Here is a 17,578-nt window from a genome sequence, read left to right as displayed (position 1 = left end):
ACACTGCTTCCTAAGTATTTGGATGTTAAAACTTGAAAAATTAATAAAAGTTGTTTAAAAAAAATAAAAATAAAACGGGTGTTTTCAAATCCTTGCCCACCCCCCCAGGTGAGCAAGCCTACCGCTTGGAGGCTTACCTGCCAGAGTGAGGTTGTGAGTCCCGTTGCTGTAGTGTTGGAAAATGTAATCCAAAAAGTAGTGTTGGTGAGGGAGAGCATGGAAGCAGCCACCTCGTAAGACGTGGTAGGAGAGGAACGCCAACATCTGCCCGGCTGGATTCGATGCCACGTGGCGGGAAACGGAGGTGCTGCTTTTAAGGATCTGGCCCACTTCTGCACAGGGCTGGGTAAGTGGAGAAGAGCAGGTGAGAGATTTAGGCTGGGCTTCCCCCTTTTGTCAGCACAGCCACAATTTTTTTTTTCCCAGCTACAGAGGAAGAGCGACTAATAAGCACAATTAATTAATTCATAAATGATGGTTGAGGGAGCGAGGCATGTCTATAAGGAACGGTTGCTGGAATGGTGTAGGTCTAGTTTAATGGAGAGAAGGACAAGGGGGGACATGATAGCAGTGTTCCAATCTCTCAGGGGCTGCCCCAAAGAAGAGGGAGTCAAGCTATTCTCCAAAGCGCCTGAAGGCAGGAGAAGAAGCAACGGAGGGAAACTTATCAAGGAGAGAAGCAAACTAGAACTAAGGAGAAACTTCCTGACAGTTAGAACAATTTACCAGTGGAACCACCTGCCTCCAGAAGCGGTGAATGCTCCAACACTGGAAGTTTTTAAGAAGAGACTGGACAGCCATTTGTCCGAAATGGTGTAGGGTTTCCTGCCTGAGCAGGATTAGATGACCTCCAAGGTCCCTTCCAACTTTACTACTACTACTACTACTACTACTACTACTACTACTACTACTACTACTACTATTATTATTATTATTACCCTATCAAAGAGAACAAGAGCTAAAAAGCTAGTTTCGCCATCTTGAAAGCGCAAAAGTTGCTTTCCCATATTTCAAAGGGTTAAAGAGCGACGGGACATTTCAGCAGAAACCATCCTGCTTGAATCCTCCCCATAAAACAGAATAAGGGTACCTTAAAGGTGTTCTAGTCCAACCCTCTGCTCAAGCAGGAGACTCTATTCTCCATGCTTGGGAACCTATGGACTTCAATTCCCAGAATTCTCCAGCCAGCCATGCTGCATTGGCTTTTTTTTAGCAGCTGCTGCACACGGCTGGCTCGTGTTTAAGGGATCGTCCACTGGGACTCCAAGGTCTTGTACCTTTGGTTTTTCCTTTCCCAGGTGTAAAACCTTGCTTTTCCCCACATTAAATTTCATGTTGTTGGATAGGGCCCATGGTTCAAGTCTGTCAAGATCTTTTTGGATCCTGAGCTTGTCTCCTGGGGTGTTGGCTACTCCTGCCAGTTTGGTGTCATCTGCAAATTTGATGAGTTCCCCTTCTATTCTCTCATCTGAGTCATTTATGAAAATATTGAAGAGTGCTGGGCCTGAGACGGAGCCTTGTGGTACCCCACTGCTTACTTCTCTCTGTGTGGATGTAGTACCACAGAGGACTACTCGCTGAGTACAGTTTGCCAGCCAGTTACAAATCCATCTGGTGCTGTGGAACAGCTTACCTCCAGAAATCGTGGGCGCTGCATCATTGGAGATTTTTAAGAAGCTAGACAGTCACTTGTCTGAGAAGACCTCCAAGGTCCCTTCCAATTCTATTCTATTCTATTCTATTCTATTCTATTCTATTCTATTCTATTCTATTCTATTCTACTTTCTATTCTATTCTATTCTACTTTCTGTTCTGTTCTATTCTATTACTATTCTATTCTTTATTCTATTCTATTCTGTTCTGTTCTACTTTCTATTCTATTCTATTCTATTCTATTTTATTCTATTCTATTCTACTTTCTGTTCTATTCTGTTCTGTTCTGTTCTATTCTGTTCTCTGTTCTGTTCTGTTCTGTTCTATTCTATTACTATTCTATTCTATTCTATTCTATTCTATTCTATTCTATTCTACTTTCTGTTCTGTTCTGTTCTATTCTACTTTCTATTCTATTCTATTCTATTCTATTCTGTTCTATTCTGTTCTGTTCTGTTCTATTCTGATGCTGTCTAAGCCACCTTCTCAGAGAAGGTCCATCTTCTCAAACCTTGACCCAACAGCCTCTCCCTGGAAATCTGGACCAACTTCACTTCACTGGCCTTTGAAGGCCAATTGAAGTTTGTGGCTTCTCCAGGACTTTAATTCACCAGTGAGGGTTTATGGCAAGTCTGCAGGTTTTATGGTAATTCTGAATTCTATCTGCACTACATCGGTTTATGTGGCAGGCTTGATGATTTTATGGCTGTTCGGAGTTTCTGATTTTTATGACTCTGGAACTCAGTTGGAACTCAGCAGACCCCCAACGCTGATATCTCTCTGGTGACCTCTCTCATTTAGGACTCTTCCCCGGCCAGCTGTGGCCCCACCACTGCCCCTTACCTCCTCCTTTTTGACAGACTTGGCATTCCTCTGGATTACAAGCATCTGCCGGGCGACTTTCTCCGAGGTGGGTCCGGCTGCTGGGTTCCCATCAAAGAATTTGGTTTGGAAACCACGGACCTCAGACACCCAGTGTTTCTTGGTCATCGCCGTGCATGCGGCCACGGGATCCGAGAAGTAGACGACCAGCCCTGCCGAGAAGGTCAGCAGCTCCGGGGACGTGAGGTTGGCCTCTCCAGAGGTTGTCTTCCCTACCAGTTCAAAGATGTTTGCGGGCGAGAGGCACTGCAGAAGAGAAGAAGATGGACACGGTCTTGACCTCGGTCAACACGGGTTCCGCCCGGTTGATTCCAAAATGGGTTTCAACCTTTGGTTGAAGGAGCCGTGGTGGCGCAGAGGTTAGAAGGCAGCATGGCAGGCTAACTCTGCCCACTGCCAGGAGTTCGATCCTGACCGGCTCAAGGTTGATTCAGACTTCCATCCTTCCGAGGTTGGTAAAATGAGGACCCAGATTGTTGGGGGGGGGGGGCAACAGGCTGACTCTGTAAACCGCTTAGAGAGGGCTGTCAAGCGCTGTGAAGCGGTATATAAGTCTATGAGCTATTGCTTGGGAAGGAAGGAAGGAAGGAAGGAAGGAAGGGAAATGAGAAGGAAGGAAGCACAGGAATTCAATCTTGATGAGGCTCAACATTGACTCAGCCTTCCGTCCTTCCGAGGTCGGTAAAATGAGGACCCAGATTGTTGGGGGGAGCAACAGGCTGACTCTGTAAATTGCTTAAAGAGGGCTGTAAAGCAGTGGGAAGTGGTATATAAGTCTAAGTGCTGTTGCTTGGGAAGGAAGGAAGGAAGGAAGGAAGGAAGGAAGGAAGGAAGGAAGGAAGGAAGGGAAATGAGAAGGAAGGAAGCACTGGAAGCCCAAGAGTTCAATCTTGAGGAGGTTCAACATTGGCTCGGCCAATATATTCAAGACAGACAGTATTTAATATTTATTTGCTACGTATATGTAGGGATGTGGATCTGTACATGTTGTTCATAGTATGTTTAGGTGTGTGTCATGTGTGTGTTTCACTTTGAGAGCGGGCAACTAAATTTCATTTTTGATGTGTGCCGTTGTGCCCACAGTATAAAAATGACAATAAAGGTTATCTTATCTTATCTTATCTTATCTTATCTTATCTTATCTTATCTTATCTTATCTTATCTTATCTTATCTTATCTTATCTTATCTTATCTTATCTCTATCATCTATCTATCTATCTATCTATCTATCTATCTATCTATCTATCTATCTATCTATCTATCTATCTATCTATCTATCCTTCCATTATATATTCAAGATGGACAATATTTAATATTTATTTGCTATGTATATGTAGGGATGTGGGTCTATACATATGTTGTTCATAGTATGTTTAGGTGTGTGTCATGTATATGTTTCACTTTGAGAGTGTGCAACTAAATTTCATTTTTGATGTGTGCCATTGTGCCCACAGTAAAAAAATGACAATAAAGGTTATCTTATCTTATATTTTATCTTATCTTATCATCTCCTGTCCTTTCAAGGTCGGAAAAATGAGGACCCAGATTGACTCTGCAAACCGCTTAGAGAGGGCTGTACAAGCACCGTGAAGCGGTATATAAGTCTAAGTGCTGTTCTATTGGATTAAACATCTCTGGAATAGGTGGAGAGAAGGTTACAGGTAGTTCTCGACTTACGACCAAAATTGAGCCCAAAATTTGTTAAGAGTGAATTTCGCCCCATTTTACAACTTTTCTTGCCACAATTTGTTAAACGAATCACTGCAGTCACACGGCTGTTAAGTGAATCTGGCTTCCCCATGAATTTCGTTTATCAGACGGTCGCAAAAGGGGAATCGCACAACTCCCACCCACCCCCAGGACGCTGCAACCGTCGTAAGTAGGACTCGGTTGCCAAGCATTCGAATTCTGATCACGTGACCACAGGGGTGCTGCAACGGTCGTAAGTGTGAAAAGCGGTCCTAAGTCACTTTTTTCGGCGCTGCTGTGACTTTAAATGGTCACTAAATGAACCGTCGTAAATTGAGGACGGTCTGTATTGTGGAGAACAGCGGAGGACCGTACAAAATGAAGACCAAGCAGGCCTAGCTGGGGTTTCTCCAACCAGACCACTTAAAGGCAGGTAGACTTCGACTCCCAGAATTCCCCAGTCAGCAAAATAAGTAAGTTAAGTAAATAAGTAAATAAATAAGTAAGTAAATAAGTAAGTAAGTAAGTAAGTAAGTAAGTAAGTAAGTAAGTAAGTAAGTAAGTAAGTAAGTAATAAACCCTACAGAAGAAGCACACTGAGGGAGGAAGGGAATTAAGACAATTTAAGGTGCAGGGACATCACACTGATCACAAAGTCCAATTCGATACAGAATAGAGCTGGAAGGGACCTTGGAGGTCCTCTAGTCCACCCCCCCTGCTCAAGCAGGAGACCCTTACAGAATAACAGAGTTGGAAGGGACCTTGGAGGTCATCTAGTCCAACCCCTTGCTCAAGCAGAAGACCCTGTGCCATTTCAGACAGAAGGCTGTCCAATCTCTTCTTAAAAACCTCCAGTGATGGAGCACCCACAACTTCTGGAGGGAAGCTGTTCCATTGATTAATTGACCTGGGATTATAGAATAACAGAATAACAGTGTCAGAAGGGACCTCGGAGGTCTTCTAGACCAACCCCCTGCTCAAGCAGGAGACCCTATACCATTTCAGGCAAGTGGCTATCCAGTTTCTTTTTAAAAGCTTTCAGTGATGGAGCACCCACAACGTCTGGTGGCAAGCTGTTCCACTAGTCAATTGTTCTCACTGTCAGGAAGTTTCTCCTTAGTTCCAGGTTGCTTCTCTCCTTGATGAGTTTCCATCCGTTGCTTCTTCTCCTGCCTTCAGGTGCTTTGGAGAATGGCTTGACTCCCCCCTCTTCCTTGTGGCAGCCCCTCAAATACTGGAATAACTGCTACCATGTCACAACCTAATCCTTCTTTGTCATGGTTTCCCCATCCTGCTGGGAAAAGTGGACCATGGAAAGAAAAACAAAATGCACGTTTTTGATTGGTGATGCTGGATAAAGTTGCAGACAATTGGACGTGGATGGGGAGCAGATATTGTGGAGAAGGCAGAAGAAGAAGCAACGGATGAAAACTCATCAAGGAGAGAAGCAACCTGGAACTAAGGAGAAACTTCCTGACAGTGAGAACAATTAACCAGTGGAACCACCTGCCTCCAGAAGCGGTGAATGCTCCAATGATTTTAGGAAGAGATTGTCTCACATTGTATAGGGTCCCTTGCTTGAGCAGGGGGCTGGACTAGAAGACCTCCAAGGTCCCTTTTAACTCTATTCTGATTAAACTATTGTCTGAAATGGTCTAGGGTCTCCTGCTTCAGCAGGGGGCTGGACTAGAAGACCTCCAAGATCCCTTCCAATTCTATTCTGATTGAACTACTGTCTGAAATGATACAGGGTCTCCTGCTTCAGCAGGGGGCTGGACTAGAAGACCTCCAAGGTCCCTTCCAACTCTATTCTGATTGAACTACTGTCTGAAATGATACAGGGTCTCCTGCTTCAGCAGGGGGCTGGACTAGAAGACCTCCAAGGTCCCTTCTAACTCTATTCTGATTGAACTACTGTCTGAATTGGAATAGGGTCTCCTGCTTGAGCAGGGGGCTGGACTAGAAGACCTCCAAGGTCCCTCCCAGCTCTGTTCTGATTCTGATTCCGAATCCTAGCCGGTTCTGACGAGAATGAACACAAAGGAGAATCGGAAGCGATCCGATTAGTGTCACTCAAATCTCAGCGCACTTGAAGAGGGGTGGACTTTGACTTCCAGAATTCCCCAGCCAGCAAAAGCTGGCTGGGGAATTCTGGGAGTCAAAGTCCACCCCACTTCAACTTGCTAAGCTGGAGAAACATTGAACTGAACAACAAACAGTGCAGAGGAAAAACTTGGGGTCTAATCTGGAGCGCGGTTAATGGTTCTCCGGATTCCTGCTCAGTTTGAAGTGCTTACACAGAGTTTATGCAAATAATACACCAGCGCCTGCCGGAAATAATAAACCTGCTCCAGTTGCCTTCCTGTAAATAGGAGGTGTAAATAATCAGCTTGGAAGGGTGACAGACAGGCCACTTAGAGAGAACTGCCATGTAAATGTAATATTGGGAAATTAATAAAAAACGTGGGAAAAAAAATAGAGAGAACTGCCAGGGTTATAACAAAAGAAAACACCCTCATCCAGACTGGCAACGTAGGCACCCAAGGCTTGCTGTGGATTTCCTGGATTTCAGTGGATTTCCTGGATTTCTCTCTCTGGGGTCCCCCCCCCAAAATAACTAAGACGACCCCTTCACACTGGCAGCAGGGGTAGCCCCAGTCCTCGCCTTACCGACCAGAATATTGATTGATTGATCGATCGAATCAATTTGCCGCCCGCCTCGTAGGCAACGATCCTGCCCCTAAGCCAGGCAGTTGTTAAGCAAGCGTCATCCCGTTTTACGGCCTTTGTTTTTTTTTTGCCAGGGTCGTTAAACGAGTCGCTGCCGTTGTTAAGCAAAACGCGCCGTCGTTAAGCGAAACCGGCTTTCCCCTTTGACTTGGCACGAAGGAATCCAGCTGGGGAGGTTACCAATGGCGATCACACGACCCAGGACCGCGCAGCTGCCTTCAGCTGTTATTTATTTATTTATTGTTTTAGACATAAATAAACTGTCCTAAGTACATGCCAGTTGCCAGTTGCCAAGTGCTCGAAGCTTTCATCCCATAATCGTGGGGATGCTGCGACGGTTGTATTATTATTATTATTATTATTATTATTATTATTATTATTATTATTATTATTATTATTATTATTATTATTATTTTGCAATTGACTAATGGCGAATCTGTCAATGCCAATGATGGTGTTCAAGTGGTGCTCCAGTTGTTTTGGGATTGCACCCAAGGCGCCTAGTACCAATAGTAACAGGCGCCTTGGGTGCAATCCCAAAACAACTGGAGCACCACTTGAACACCATTGGCATTGACAGATTCGCCGTTAGTCAATTGCAAAAGGCGGCCTTACTAGGAACTGCTTCCATCCTGCGACGATATCTGTAATACCATCAAACATCCACATCTGCCTATCCCAGGTCCTTGGGAAGGACTCGATAGGTAGACAAAATGCCAAACCCAGTCTGAACATCTGGCTGACTGTGCGATGATCATCATCAATAATAATAATAATAATAATAATAATAATAATAATAATAATAATAATAATAATAATAATAATAATAATAATAATAATAATAATAAAATTGGAAGGGACCTTGGAGGTCATCTAGTCCAATCCCCTGCTCAGGCAGGAAACCCTATACCATTTCAGACAAATGGCTGTCCAGTCTCTTCTTAAAAGCCTCCAGTGTTGGAGCACCCACAGCTTCTGGAGGCAGGTTGTTCCACTGGTTAATTGTTCTCACTGTCAGGAAGTTTCTCCTTAGTTCCAGGTTGCTTCTCTCCTTGATCATAGTGATAACTTGAGAACCACCTGTTAGAGGCACCTAGCTAGAATCTGGAAGAGCTGAGTTCTGATCCTGCCTTAGGCACGGATCCTGGCTGAGTCTGGCCCAGTTATTCATGCACGCTCAGCGCCAGGAAGAGAAAAAAAAGGCAAGCAGGGCAAAACCACTTTGCAGATGGTGAGAAAACCGCATGGGCTCATCCGGGCACTTGCCTGGAGTCACGGCTGACTCGAGGTTTGCAGAAATTTGTCACAACAACCGGCTTCACATCTGCCCAGCCTGGCAGATCAGGCTGCCCAGGATGGCACAGCCGGGATTGGCAAGCCACGAAGGCTGCCCACCGCTAACCGAAGCCGGGCGGATCCGGTTAATCAAAGGTGTGCGCTGTTCCGCACACGGTTTCCAAACATTTTGCGACTGGAGGGACTGGAGGAGAAAGGAATTAAAGCACGTTTGAGGGTCAGGACTGCATGTGAGCAAGGCTTGGCACGGGGCAAAGGGGCAGAGGGGCCACCAGGGGGGGAAACCCAGGTAGAACAGCCCAGTCAAAGTTTTGCCTCTTTTCTTGGTGTGTCCGGCCACCAGCTAGACCAGTGGTTCTCAACCTGTGGGTCGGGACCCCATTTGGGGTTGATTGACCATTTCACGGGGGTCGCCAAGCAAGGCTGTCCGCCATTTTTCCCCCTTTTCTGGCAGGCGCCTTACCTCCCTTGGGCTGGGCCAGCTGGTGGTCGGCCTGCTCCGTCTCTGCCGCTTGCCAGCTACGCCTCGGCCAGTGCAGGGGGCGGAACCAAGCATGCGTGGCGCTCCCGGGCAGGGAAAGTCCTCGACTTACGACCGGTTGGGTAGTCCTCGACTTACGACCGGTTTAGTCCTCGACTTACGACCGGTTTAGTCCTCGACTTACGACCGGTTGGGGTCGCGGCATTAAAAAGGTTGAGAACCACTGAGCTAGACCATTTGACCGCATCTTGTGCTCCTTTTCAGCCCAGCAGAATTGACCCTCCCCAGGGTCATTCCCTCTTGCTAAGGACCCTCCAGGGTGGGGGGTCTGGGTACTTCCGGGTTCGACTGGGAAAGGTCTGATTTTCTTGCTAAGGGGGGCCAAGACTGAGGCTGGGACAGGGTGGGACGGTGGGGGGGGGCGGTTCCAGCCACCTGCCCTCCGCTGAACCCCCTTTTCTTGGCACGAGGGAAGGGAAGGGGGAAGGAGAAAAGAAAAAGGAAGAAAAGAAAAAGTAACGGATGAAGAAGGGAAGGGGAAAAGAGGAAAGGAAAAGGAAGTAAATGGATGAAGAAGGGAAGAAAGGAAGGGGAAAGGAGAAGAGGAAAGGGAAGAAAAGGAAGTAAATGGATGAGGAAAGAAAGGAGGGGGAAAGGAGAAGAGGAAAAGGAAGAAAAGAAAAAGTAACAGATGAAGAAGGGAAGGGGAAAGGAGAAAAGGAAAAGGAAGTAAATGGATGAAGAAGGGAAGGAAGGAAGAGGAAAGGAGAAGAGGAAAGGGAAGAAAAGGAAGTAAATGGATGAGGGAAGAAGGGAAGGGGAAAGGAGAAGAGGAAAAGGAAGAAAAGAAAAAGTAACAGATGAAGAAGGGAAGGGGAAAGGAGAAAAGGAAAAGGAAGTAAATGGATGAAGAAGGGAAGGAAGGAAGAGGAAAGGAGAAGAGGAAAGGGAAGAAAAGGAAGTAAATGGATGAGGGAAGAAGGGAAGGGGAAAGGAGAAGAGAAAAAGGAAGAAAAGAAAAAGTAATGGATGAAGAAGGGAAGGGGAAAGGAGAAAAGGAAAAGGAAGTAAATGGATGAAGAAGGGAAGAAGGGAAGGGGAAAGGAGAAGAGGAGAAGGAAGAAAAGAAAAAAATATGGATGAAGAAGGAAAGGGGAAAGGAGAAAAGGAAAAGGAAGTAAATGGATGAAGAAGGGAAGGAAGGAAGGGGAAGGGAGAAGAGGAAAGGGAAGAAAAGGAAGTAAATGGATGAGGGAAGAAGGGGGAAGGAGAAGAGGAGAAGGAAGAAAAGAAAAAGTAATGGACGAAGAAGGAAGGGGAAAGGAGGAGAGCAAAATGAAGAAAAGGAAGTAAATGGATGAAGAAGGGAAGAAAGGAAGGGGAAAGGAGAAGAGGAAAAGAAAGAAAAAATTATGGATGAAGAAGGGAAGGGGAAAGAGAAAAGGAAAATGAACAAAATGAAGTAAATGGATAAAGAAAGGAAGAAGGGAAGGGGAAAGGAGAAGAGGAAAAGGAAGTAAATGGATGATGAAGGGATGCAAAACAAAACAAGAAACAGCCCACCTCCCTCCCTCGCTCTCTCTCTCTCTCTCTCTCCCCTCCCTTCCCTCTCTCTCTCTCTCTTCCTCCTCCCAACCGAAACACACTTTCCTCTCTTGGGCACAAACCTTGTGCAACCCATCTGGGCGAGGATCTGCCTGCCAGCCTCTCGCACTCAGCTCCTAGGAACGCAAGGCAGCTCCTGGCATTTTCATTTAAGGCTTCTCGCTCAAGTGATATTTCCAGTTTTTCCCGTGCCCAGACGGCCTGAGAACTTTTCCTGCCTTGGCTTCGGACCAGGGTTTTCCAACTTTAAGAGGGGGGGGGACTTCGACTCCCAGAATTCCCCAGCCAGCTTTGCTGGCTGGGGAATTCTGGGAGTCGAAGTCCCCCCCCTCTTAAAGTTTCCAAGATTGGTTAAACCCTCCTAAATAGGCAGAAATGAGCACGCTTGAGCGGTTCCTGGTTGCAAAGTCAAACCATTCCCGAAGATTCCCATCCCTGGAATTATTTTCTCCATCTCACAACCTTCTCTGGCTCGCCCCCCACCCAGGAGACCCTCTCCTCACAATTTCAGTATTCGGCGCCGAGTCTTTTTCGGAAAGACTGAAAGACCTCGTTTGGCCCTTTGCCTGTCGGGTGAAAATGCTGACTTTTGGCCAAACTCTGCACCTTCTCTCTTTAACTGATCCCGATTTGGGGGGAAATTCCTGCGTTTTGATAGCTTCTCCAACCTGCAGGAGTCTGGGGTGACAATGGCCATAGGCCCCATAAGTTTGGGGGAGACTAGTATAGTTTGCTCTTTGGCAAAATACTCTTTGTCTGAAATGGTGTAGGGTTTCCTGCTTGAGCAGGGGGTTGGACTAGATGACCTACAAGGTTCCTTCCAACCGGGTTTATTCTATTCTATTCTATTCTATTCTATTCTATTCTATTCTATTCTATTCTATTCTATTCTATTATTCTATTATTCTATTCTATTCTATTCTATTCTATTCTATTCTGTATTGTATTATTCTATTCTATTCTATTCTATTCTATTCTGTATTGTATTATTCTATTCTATTCTATTCTATTCTGTATTTTATTATTCTATTCTATTCTATTCTATTCTATTCTGTATTGTATTATTCTATTCTATTCTATTCTATTCTATTCTGTATTTTATTATTCTATTCTATTCTATTCTATTCTATTATGTATTGTATTATTCTATTCTATTCTATTCTATTCTGTATTTCTATTCTATTCTATTCTATTCTATTCTGTATTGTATTATTCTATTCTATTCTATTCTATTCTATTCTATTTTACTCTACTCTATTCTATTCTGTATTTTATTATTCTATTCTATTCTGTATTTCTATTCTATTCTATTCTATTATTCTATTCTATTCTAACCTATAATTCTATTCTATTCTATTCTATTCTATTCTATTCTATTCTATTCTACTCTACTCTACTCTGTTCTGTATTTTATTATTCTATTCTATTCTATTCTATTCTATTCTATTCTATTCTATTCTATTCTATTCTATTCTACTCTACTCTACTCTACTCTGTTCTGTATTTTATTATTCTATTCTATTCTATTCTATTCTATTCTATTCTATTCTATTCTATTCTATTCTACTCTACTCTACTCTGTTCTGTATTTTATTATTCTATTCTATTCTATTCTATTCTATTCTATTCTATTCTATTCTATTCTATTCTATTCTATTCTATTTCCCTAATTTATAACCCTTTGTTTAGTGGCCATTCAAAGCTACACCAGCACTGAAAAACAGTGACTTACGACAGATCCTCACACATATGACCACCACATCCTCAGGGCCACAGATCAAAATTCAGGGCTTAGCAAACCAACATGTACCCAGGCCATCCTCTGAATCACGACCAACATTGAGCTCAAAGTTTCTGTTGCTGAGGGAGACAGTTCTAAAGTGATTTTTGCCCCATTTTACGACCTTCCTCGCCACAGTTGGTAAGGGAATCACTGCAGTTTTTAAATCAGTCACACGGTTGTTAAGTGAACCCGGCTTCCACCTTGACTCTGCTTGTCAGACGGTCACAAAAGGCGGATCCCTGCAACCGTCGTAAACACGAGTCAGTTGCCAAGCGTCTGAATTTCGATCACGTGACTCTGGGGGAGGCGACGAAGGCCGTAACTGTGAAAAACGGCCGTAAGTCACTTTTTTTTTCAGTGCCGTTGGAATATGGAACGGTCAGTGAATGAACCGTTGTAAATCAAGGATGACCTGTATTTGTGACGGTCGCAGCATCCCGGGCTGATGTGATCATCATTTGTGACCTTCCCAACCGGCTTCCGACAAGCAAGTCAACGTGGGAAGCCAGATTCGCTTAACGACTGCACGATTCATTTAACGACGGTGGCCGAAATGGTGGTAAAACCGGGCGCCCCTCACTTAAAAACTGCCTCGCTGGGGTATGGAAACCCTGATCTCAACGGTGGTCATAATCTGAGGACCATGTGGTGGCATTGTGGTTGGGGTGACTGGCTCCATCGTATGGCCTCCGCGTCACCCTCTCGACAACACACACACACACACACACCCAAGATTACGCACAAAAACGGAAAGACATTTTTTTAGATTCCCACAACAGACGAACAGCTGCAGAAGTTGAGAGAGTCGGTAGAGAAGGCTAAACCAGGGGTAGGCAACCTTGGCTCTTTCATGACTCGTGGACTTCAACTCCCAGAATTCCTGAGCCAGCATGGCTCAGCTTGGAAACCTCCCCCTTTCCCCTCAGCATGGCTGGCTCAGGAATTCTGGGAGTTGAAGTCCAAAGTCTTAAAGTTCCCATGGTTGGACATCCATAATATAGACCAGGGGTAGGCAACCTTGGCTCTTTTATGACTTGTAGACTTCAACTCCCAGAATTCCTGAGCCAGCCATGCTGAGGGGAAAGGGAGAGGTTTCCAAGCTGAGCCAGGCTGGCTCAGGAATTCTGGGAGTTGAAGTCCACGAGTCATGAGGGGGCCATAGTTTCCCCCATGCTGGCTCAGGAATTCTGGGAGTTGAAGTCCACGAGTCATAAAAGAGCCAAGGTTGCCTACCCCTGGGCTAAATTTACCACAGCATTGATTGTATAAACCAGAGGTCCCCAACCTTGGCAACTTTAAGACCTGTGGACTTCAACTCCCAGAATTCCTGAGCCAGCATAGTCACAAGTCATAAAAGAGCCAAGGTTGCCTACCCCTGGGCTAAACGGACTACTTTGATTAAAGCAAAAAAGACAATTACTTTTATTTCTCCTTGGAAACCACTTCTGGACTTTGTGCTTGAGGTGGGGAAAAAAAAAACCAACACTTTGATTTGGGGTTTTCACCGATTAGATAGCTTTGTTGTTTTCTAGAAATGACTAGTTTGTATGATTACGTAAAAGTAAAAAAGTTGAAGTTTGATTTGATTATTCTCCTACACACCAAAGGGAGTCGGATGTAAACACCGTTTCTTTCTTTTTACCGTTTTCCCTTCCTTTAGAATAGAACAGAGTTGGAAGGGACCTTGTAGGTCATCTAGTCCAACCCCACCCCAAGAAGGAGACCCTACGCCACCTTCTCCCTCCCCTATTTTTCCTACTGTTTCCTTTTGTATTTTTGTATTTTATATTATAAACTGATTTTTAAAAAAGGGAGAGAGACTCCCTCCCCAGGCTGCCTCCTCTTGATTTCAGCCCCCAACCCATTTCTTTGTTCTAGCTGAAACCTCCTTCTGGGGTCTGCCAGCCAGCCCACGAACCCCCCCCCATCTTATCCGGTGACAATTTTTCCAACTAACGCAATTGCAAAAGTCCCCCAAAACGTTCAAAAGCAGAAGTTTCTCTCCGCCGCGACTTCCTTCATCTCGGCGCCTCTGACGAAGCGCACCAAACTGCCTGTGAAGCCAATTGAGTAGCTGGGATGCGGGTGAGAATCCCCCGGATTCGGGGGCCGTCGTAGATTAAGACCCCGCTCTTTCTATAGGGCCTCCTTATAAGGAGAAGTTTCCTGACGGGAAGGACAATTAAACCAGTGGAATGACTTCCCTCCAGACGTTGCGAATGCTCCAACACTGGAAGGGAGACTGGACAGCTATTTGTCAGGAAGGTTTCCTATCTTAGCAGGAGGGGGCTGGACTAGAAGACCTCTGAGGTCCCTTCCAACTCTGTCCTCCTGTATTCTGTTGGAACGGTCAAGCAGATGGAGGCGGTCTGAACCCAGCTGGCCTGGGCGAGGGGCAGACTTGGGGTGCCCACGGGCACAGCCTGTCGCCGAAGCTAGGAAATTGGGGGGGGTGTCGGGGTTGGGGGTCAGCAAAGCCAGGCCCAAAGTCCCACTCCCCACTTCTCTTCCCCTGCGCCTCTTTCTCTCCTTTAAGCAGCAGCTGCTCTTGCTGAGGCCGCTGTCCCCTCCACCCTGGCGCCCCAGCCCTTTGCACCCAGGCTGGAGTTTGACCCAGGCTCTCCAGCGGCAGGGAGGACCCCGCCCGCCCGCCTGCCCTTCTGCTAGCCCCACACGGTACCTTTTCACACGGCACGGCCGAGCACTGCACCCGGGACCTGGCGATATTTAACAGGGCATCCACCGAGCGACGAGGCAGAGCGCCTTCCCGGCTGCCAGACAGGAGAGTCCAGAGCTCCTGCACGGCTGGGTCCTGGGGGGGCTCCGGCAGGGCAGCCCCCAGCAGGCAGAGGAGCACCAGGGCCACCTGGGTGAGACTCATGGCTGGGCAGGAGGGCTCGGCTGCCACAGGTGTCTTCGTCTTCTCTGCCCTGGGAAGTTTGGGACAGGTGGCTGGGCGCGGAGGTCTCCTGGCTGCTGCTGCTGCTGCTGCTGTGGCTGTGGCTGTTGTGGTTGGGCTCAGGGGATTGGCTCAGGGTGGAATTGCCCCAGGTTAACCATTCCACAAAACCTGTCTGGCTCCACCGAGCCCCTGCCCAGATGGGAGGGCAGGCCTTGGCCAGGGGGAGCAGGCGAGGTGGGGCAAGGAGGGCCGGGAGCAGGAGGCAGGGCGGCCGGGCCAGCAGAGCCCCAAGGAAGGGAAGGGAAGGGAAGGCGCACAGGTCTTGCTCAAGCCCCGTGAGCTCATACCCGTGGAGGGTGGCAGCAGCGCTGGGCTCTTTCCTAACCCCGCTGCTGCGGCGGTGGCTGGCTGGGGGCGGGCAGGGAAAAAATCCCTTTGCAAGCCGAGTCATGTAGGCTTGGGGGGGTGGGGGTTTGACAGGGGGATGTTTAGAAGAACCATTGGATCAGTGAAAGGATTCCGGTGCTGGCAGAATTTGGGTGCCGGTTCCGATGGAGAGCATGGACTGTGTGTGTGTGTGTGAGCTCCAACACTGGAGGTTTTTAAGAAGGGACTGGACAGCCGTTTGTCCGAAATGGCACCGGGTCTCCTGCCTGAGCAGGGGGTTGGACTAGATGGCCTCCAAGGTCCCTTCCAGCTTCTGCAAAGGTCTCCTGCTTGAGGAGGGGGGTGGACTAGATGACCTCTAAGGTCCCTTCCAGCTCTATTTTACTCCACAAGGGTCTCCTGCCTGAGCAGGGGGTTGGACTAGATGACCTCCAAGGTCCCTTCCAGCTCTATTTTACTCCACAAGGGTCTCCTGCCTGAGCAGGGGGTTGGACTAGATGACCTCCAAGGTCCCTTCCAGCTCTATTTTACTCCAGAAGGGTCTCCTGCCTGAGCAGGGGTTTGGACTAGATGACCTCCAAGGTCCCTTCCAGCTCTATTACTCCACAAGGGTCTCCTACCTGAGCAGGGGGTTGGAGTAGATGACCTCCAAGGTCCCTTCCAGCTCTATTACTCCACAAGGGTCTCCTGCCTGAGCAGGGGGTTGGACTAGATGACCTCCAAGGTCCCTTCCAGCTCTATTTTACTCCACAAGGGTCTCCTGCCTGAGCAGGGGGTTGGACTAGATGACCTCCAAGGTCCCTTCCAGCTCTATTTTACTCCACAAGGGTCTCCTGCCTGAGCAGGGGGCTGGACTAGAAGACCTCCAAGGTCTCTTCCAGCTCTATTACTCCACAAGGGTCTCCTGCCTGAGCAGGGGGTTGGACTAGATGACCTCCAAGGTCCCTTCCAGCCCTGTTCTTCTGCAAGGGTCTCCTACCTGAACAGGGAAGTTAAATGTTTTCAAGGGAAAAACCAAGAAAGTCCAGTTGCCTTTCGGAAAAAAGCCCTTTGGGGACACCCATGACCTGGATAACTGACAGTCTCCATAAATATTGAGGTAGGATCGACTTTTTAGTGGAGGCTAAAATATACAAAAAAGAGTTGCAGGAATTGGGTCTGTCTAGTTTAATGAAGAGGAGGACGAGGGGTGACATCATAGCAGCCTTCCAGTATCTCAGGGGCTGCCCCAAAGAAGAGGCAGTCAAGCTCTTCTCCAAAGCGCCTGAAGGCAGGACAAGAAGCAATGGATGGAAACTGACCAAGGAGAGATTCAATTTGGAAATAAGGAGGAATTTCCTGACAGTGAGGACAATTAACCAGTGGAACAGCTTGCCACCAGAAGCTGTGGGTGCTTCATCACTGGAGGTTTTAAAGAGAAGATTGGACAGCCATTTGTCTGAAATGTATATACGTTCTCCTGCTACACCAGGGGGTTGGACTAGATGACCTCCAAGGTCCCTCCTGGCTCTGTTATTCTCTTTCTGTTATTCAGCCAGCCGTTGGGTTCACATCGTGCTCAACCTGGGTTTTTCCCTTCCTTGGGTTCCTCAGGAGGAGAGACTGCAGGATTTGACTCATCCAAATGGTTTCCGTTTGAACCACAAGATGACACAAGCCTTTTTTGGCTTCTGGGTGCGAAACCCGATCCCTGTTGAATCACCCAGACACCTTTCCACAGCAGGCAGGGGAGGGGGCAGGCCGATGGGCTCTGCAGCTGCCAGGAGGGCTCTGGAGTTTAAAGACAGACAGTCCCTCAACTTACAAGCATTCATTTAGCGACCGGAGTTTCAATGGCCCTGAAAAAAAATGACTTTTGGCCTGTCCTCGCACTTACGACCCTTGCCGAAGCCCGAGGATCACATGATCGAGATTCGGGTGCTTGGCGACCTGTATTTACAACGGTTGCAGCGTCTCGGGGTCACATGATCCACGTTTGGGACCCTCCTGCCGGCTTCCGACTAGGAAATTCAACAGGGGAGTCTGGATTCGCTTAACGACCGCACGATACGACCACAGTGATTTCCTTAATAACGATCATGTGATTCGCTTAACCGCTGCGCGAATTCACTTAACAGCTGTGGGAAAAGGAGGTTTATAAAATTAACCCTGAATCTCTTAACAACCGCCT

The 17,578-nt window shown here is 47.0% G+C and overlaps 1 protein-coding gene across 1 annotated transcript in view; it reads right to left on the bottom strand.

Annotated features, from left to right (window-relative positions):
* The window catches only part of LOC107297376 (zinc transporter ZIP4-like), a 32,960-nt gene extending 17,960 nt beyond the window's left edge, over positions 1-15,000 (bottom strand). The window contains exons 1-3 of the mRNA XM_029286299.1: positions 14,800-15,000; positions 2,497-2,781; positions 138-342 (exon numbers count right to left, since the gene is read on the bottom strand). Coding sequence (XP_029142132.1) covers positions 138-342; positions 2,497-2,781; positions 14,800-15,000 — 691 coding nt within the window. The remainder of the gene's footprint in view (positions 1-137; positions 343-2,496; positions 2,782-14,799) is intronic.
* Between the last annotated feature and the right edge of the window lie 2,578 nt (positions 15,001-17,578).

Source organism: Protobothrops mucrosquamatus, unplaced genomic scaffold (assembly GCF_001527695.2).
Source record: "Protobothrops mucrosquamatus isolate PMUCROS unplaced genomic scaffold, P.Mucros_1.0 scaffold3268, whole genome shotgun sequence".
In the NCBI taxonomy this organism is placed as follows: Eukaryota; Metazoa; Chordata; class Lepidosauria; order Squamata; family Viperidae; genus Protobothrops; species Protobothrops mucrosquamatus.
The sequence above is the reverse complement of the archived record's forward strand: the minus strand, read 5'-3'. Positions and strand labels throughout refer to the sequence as shown.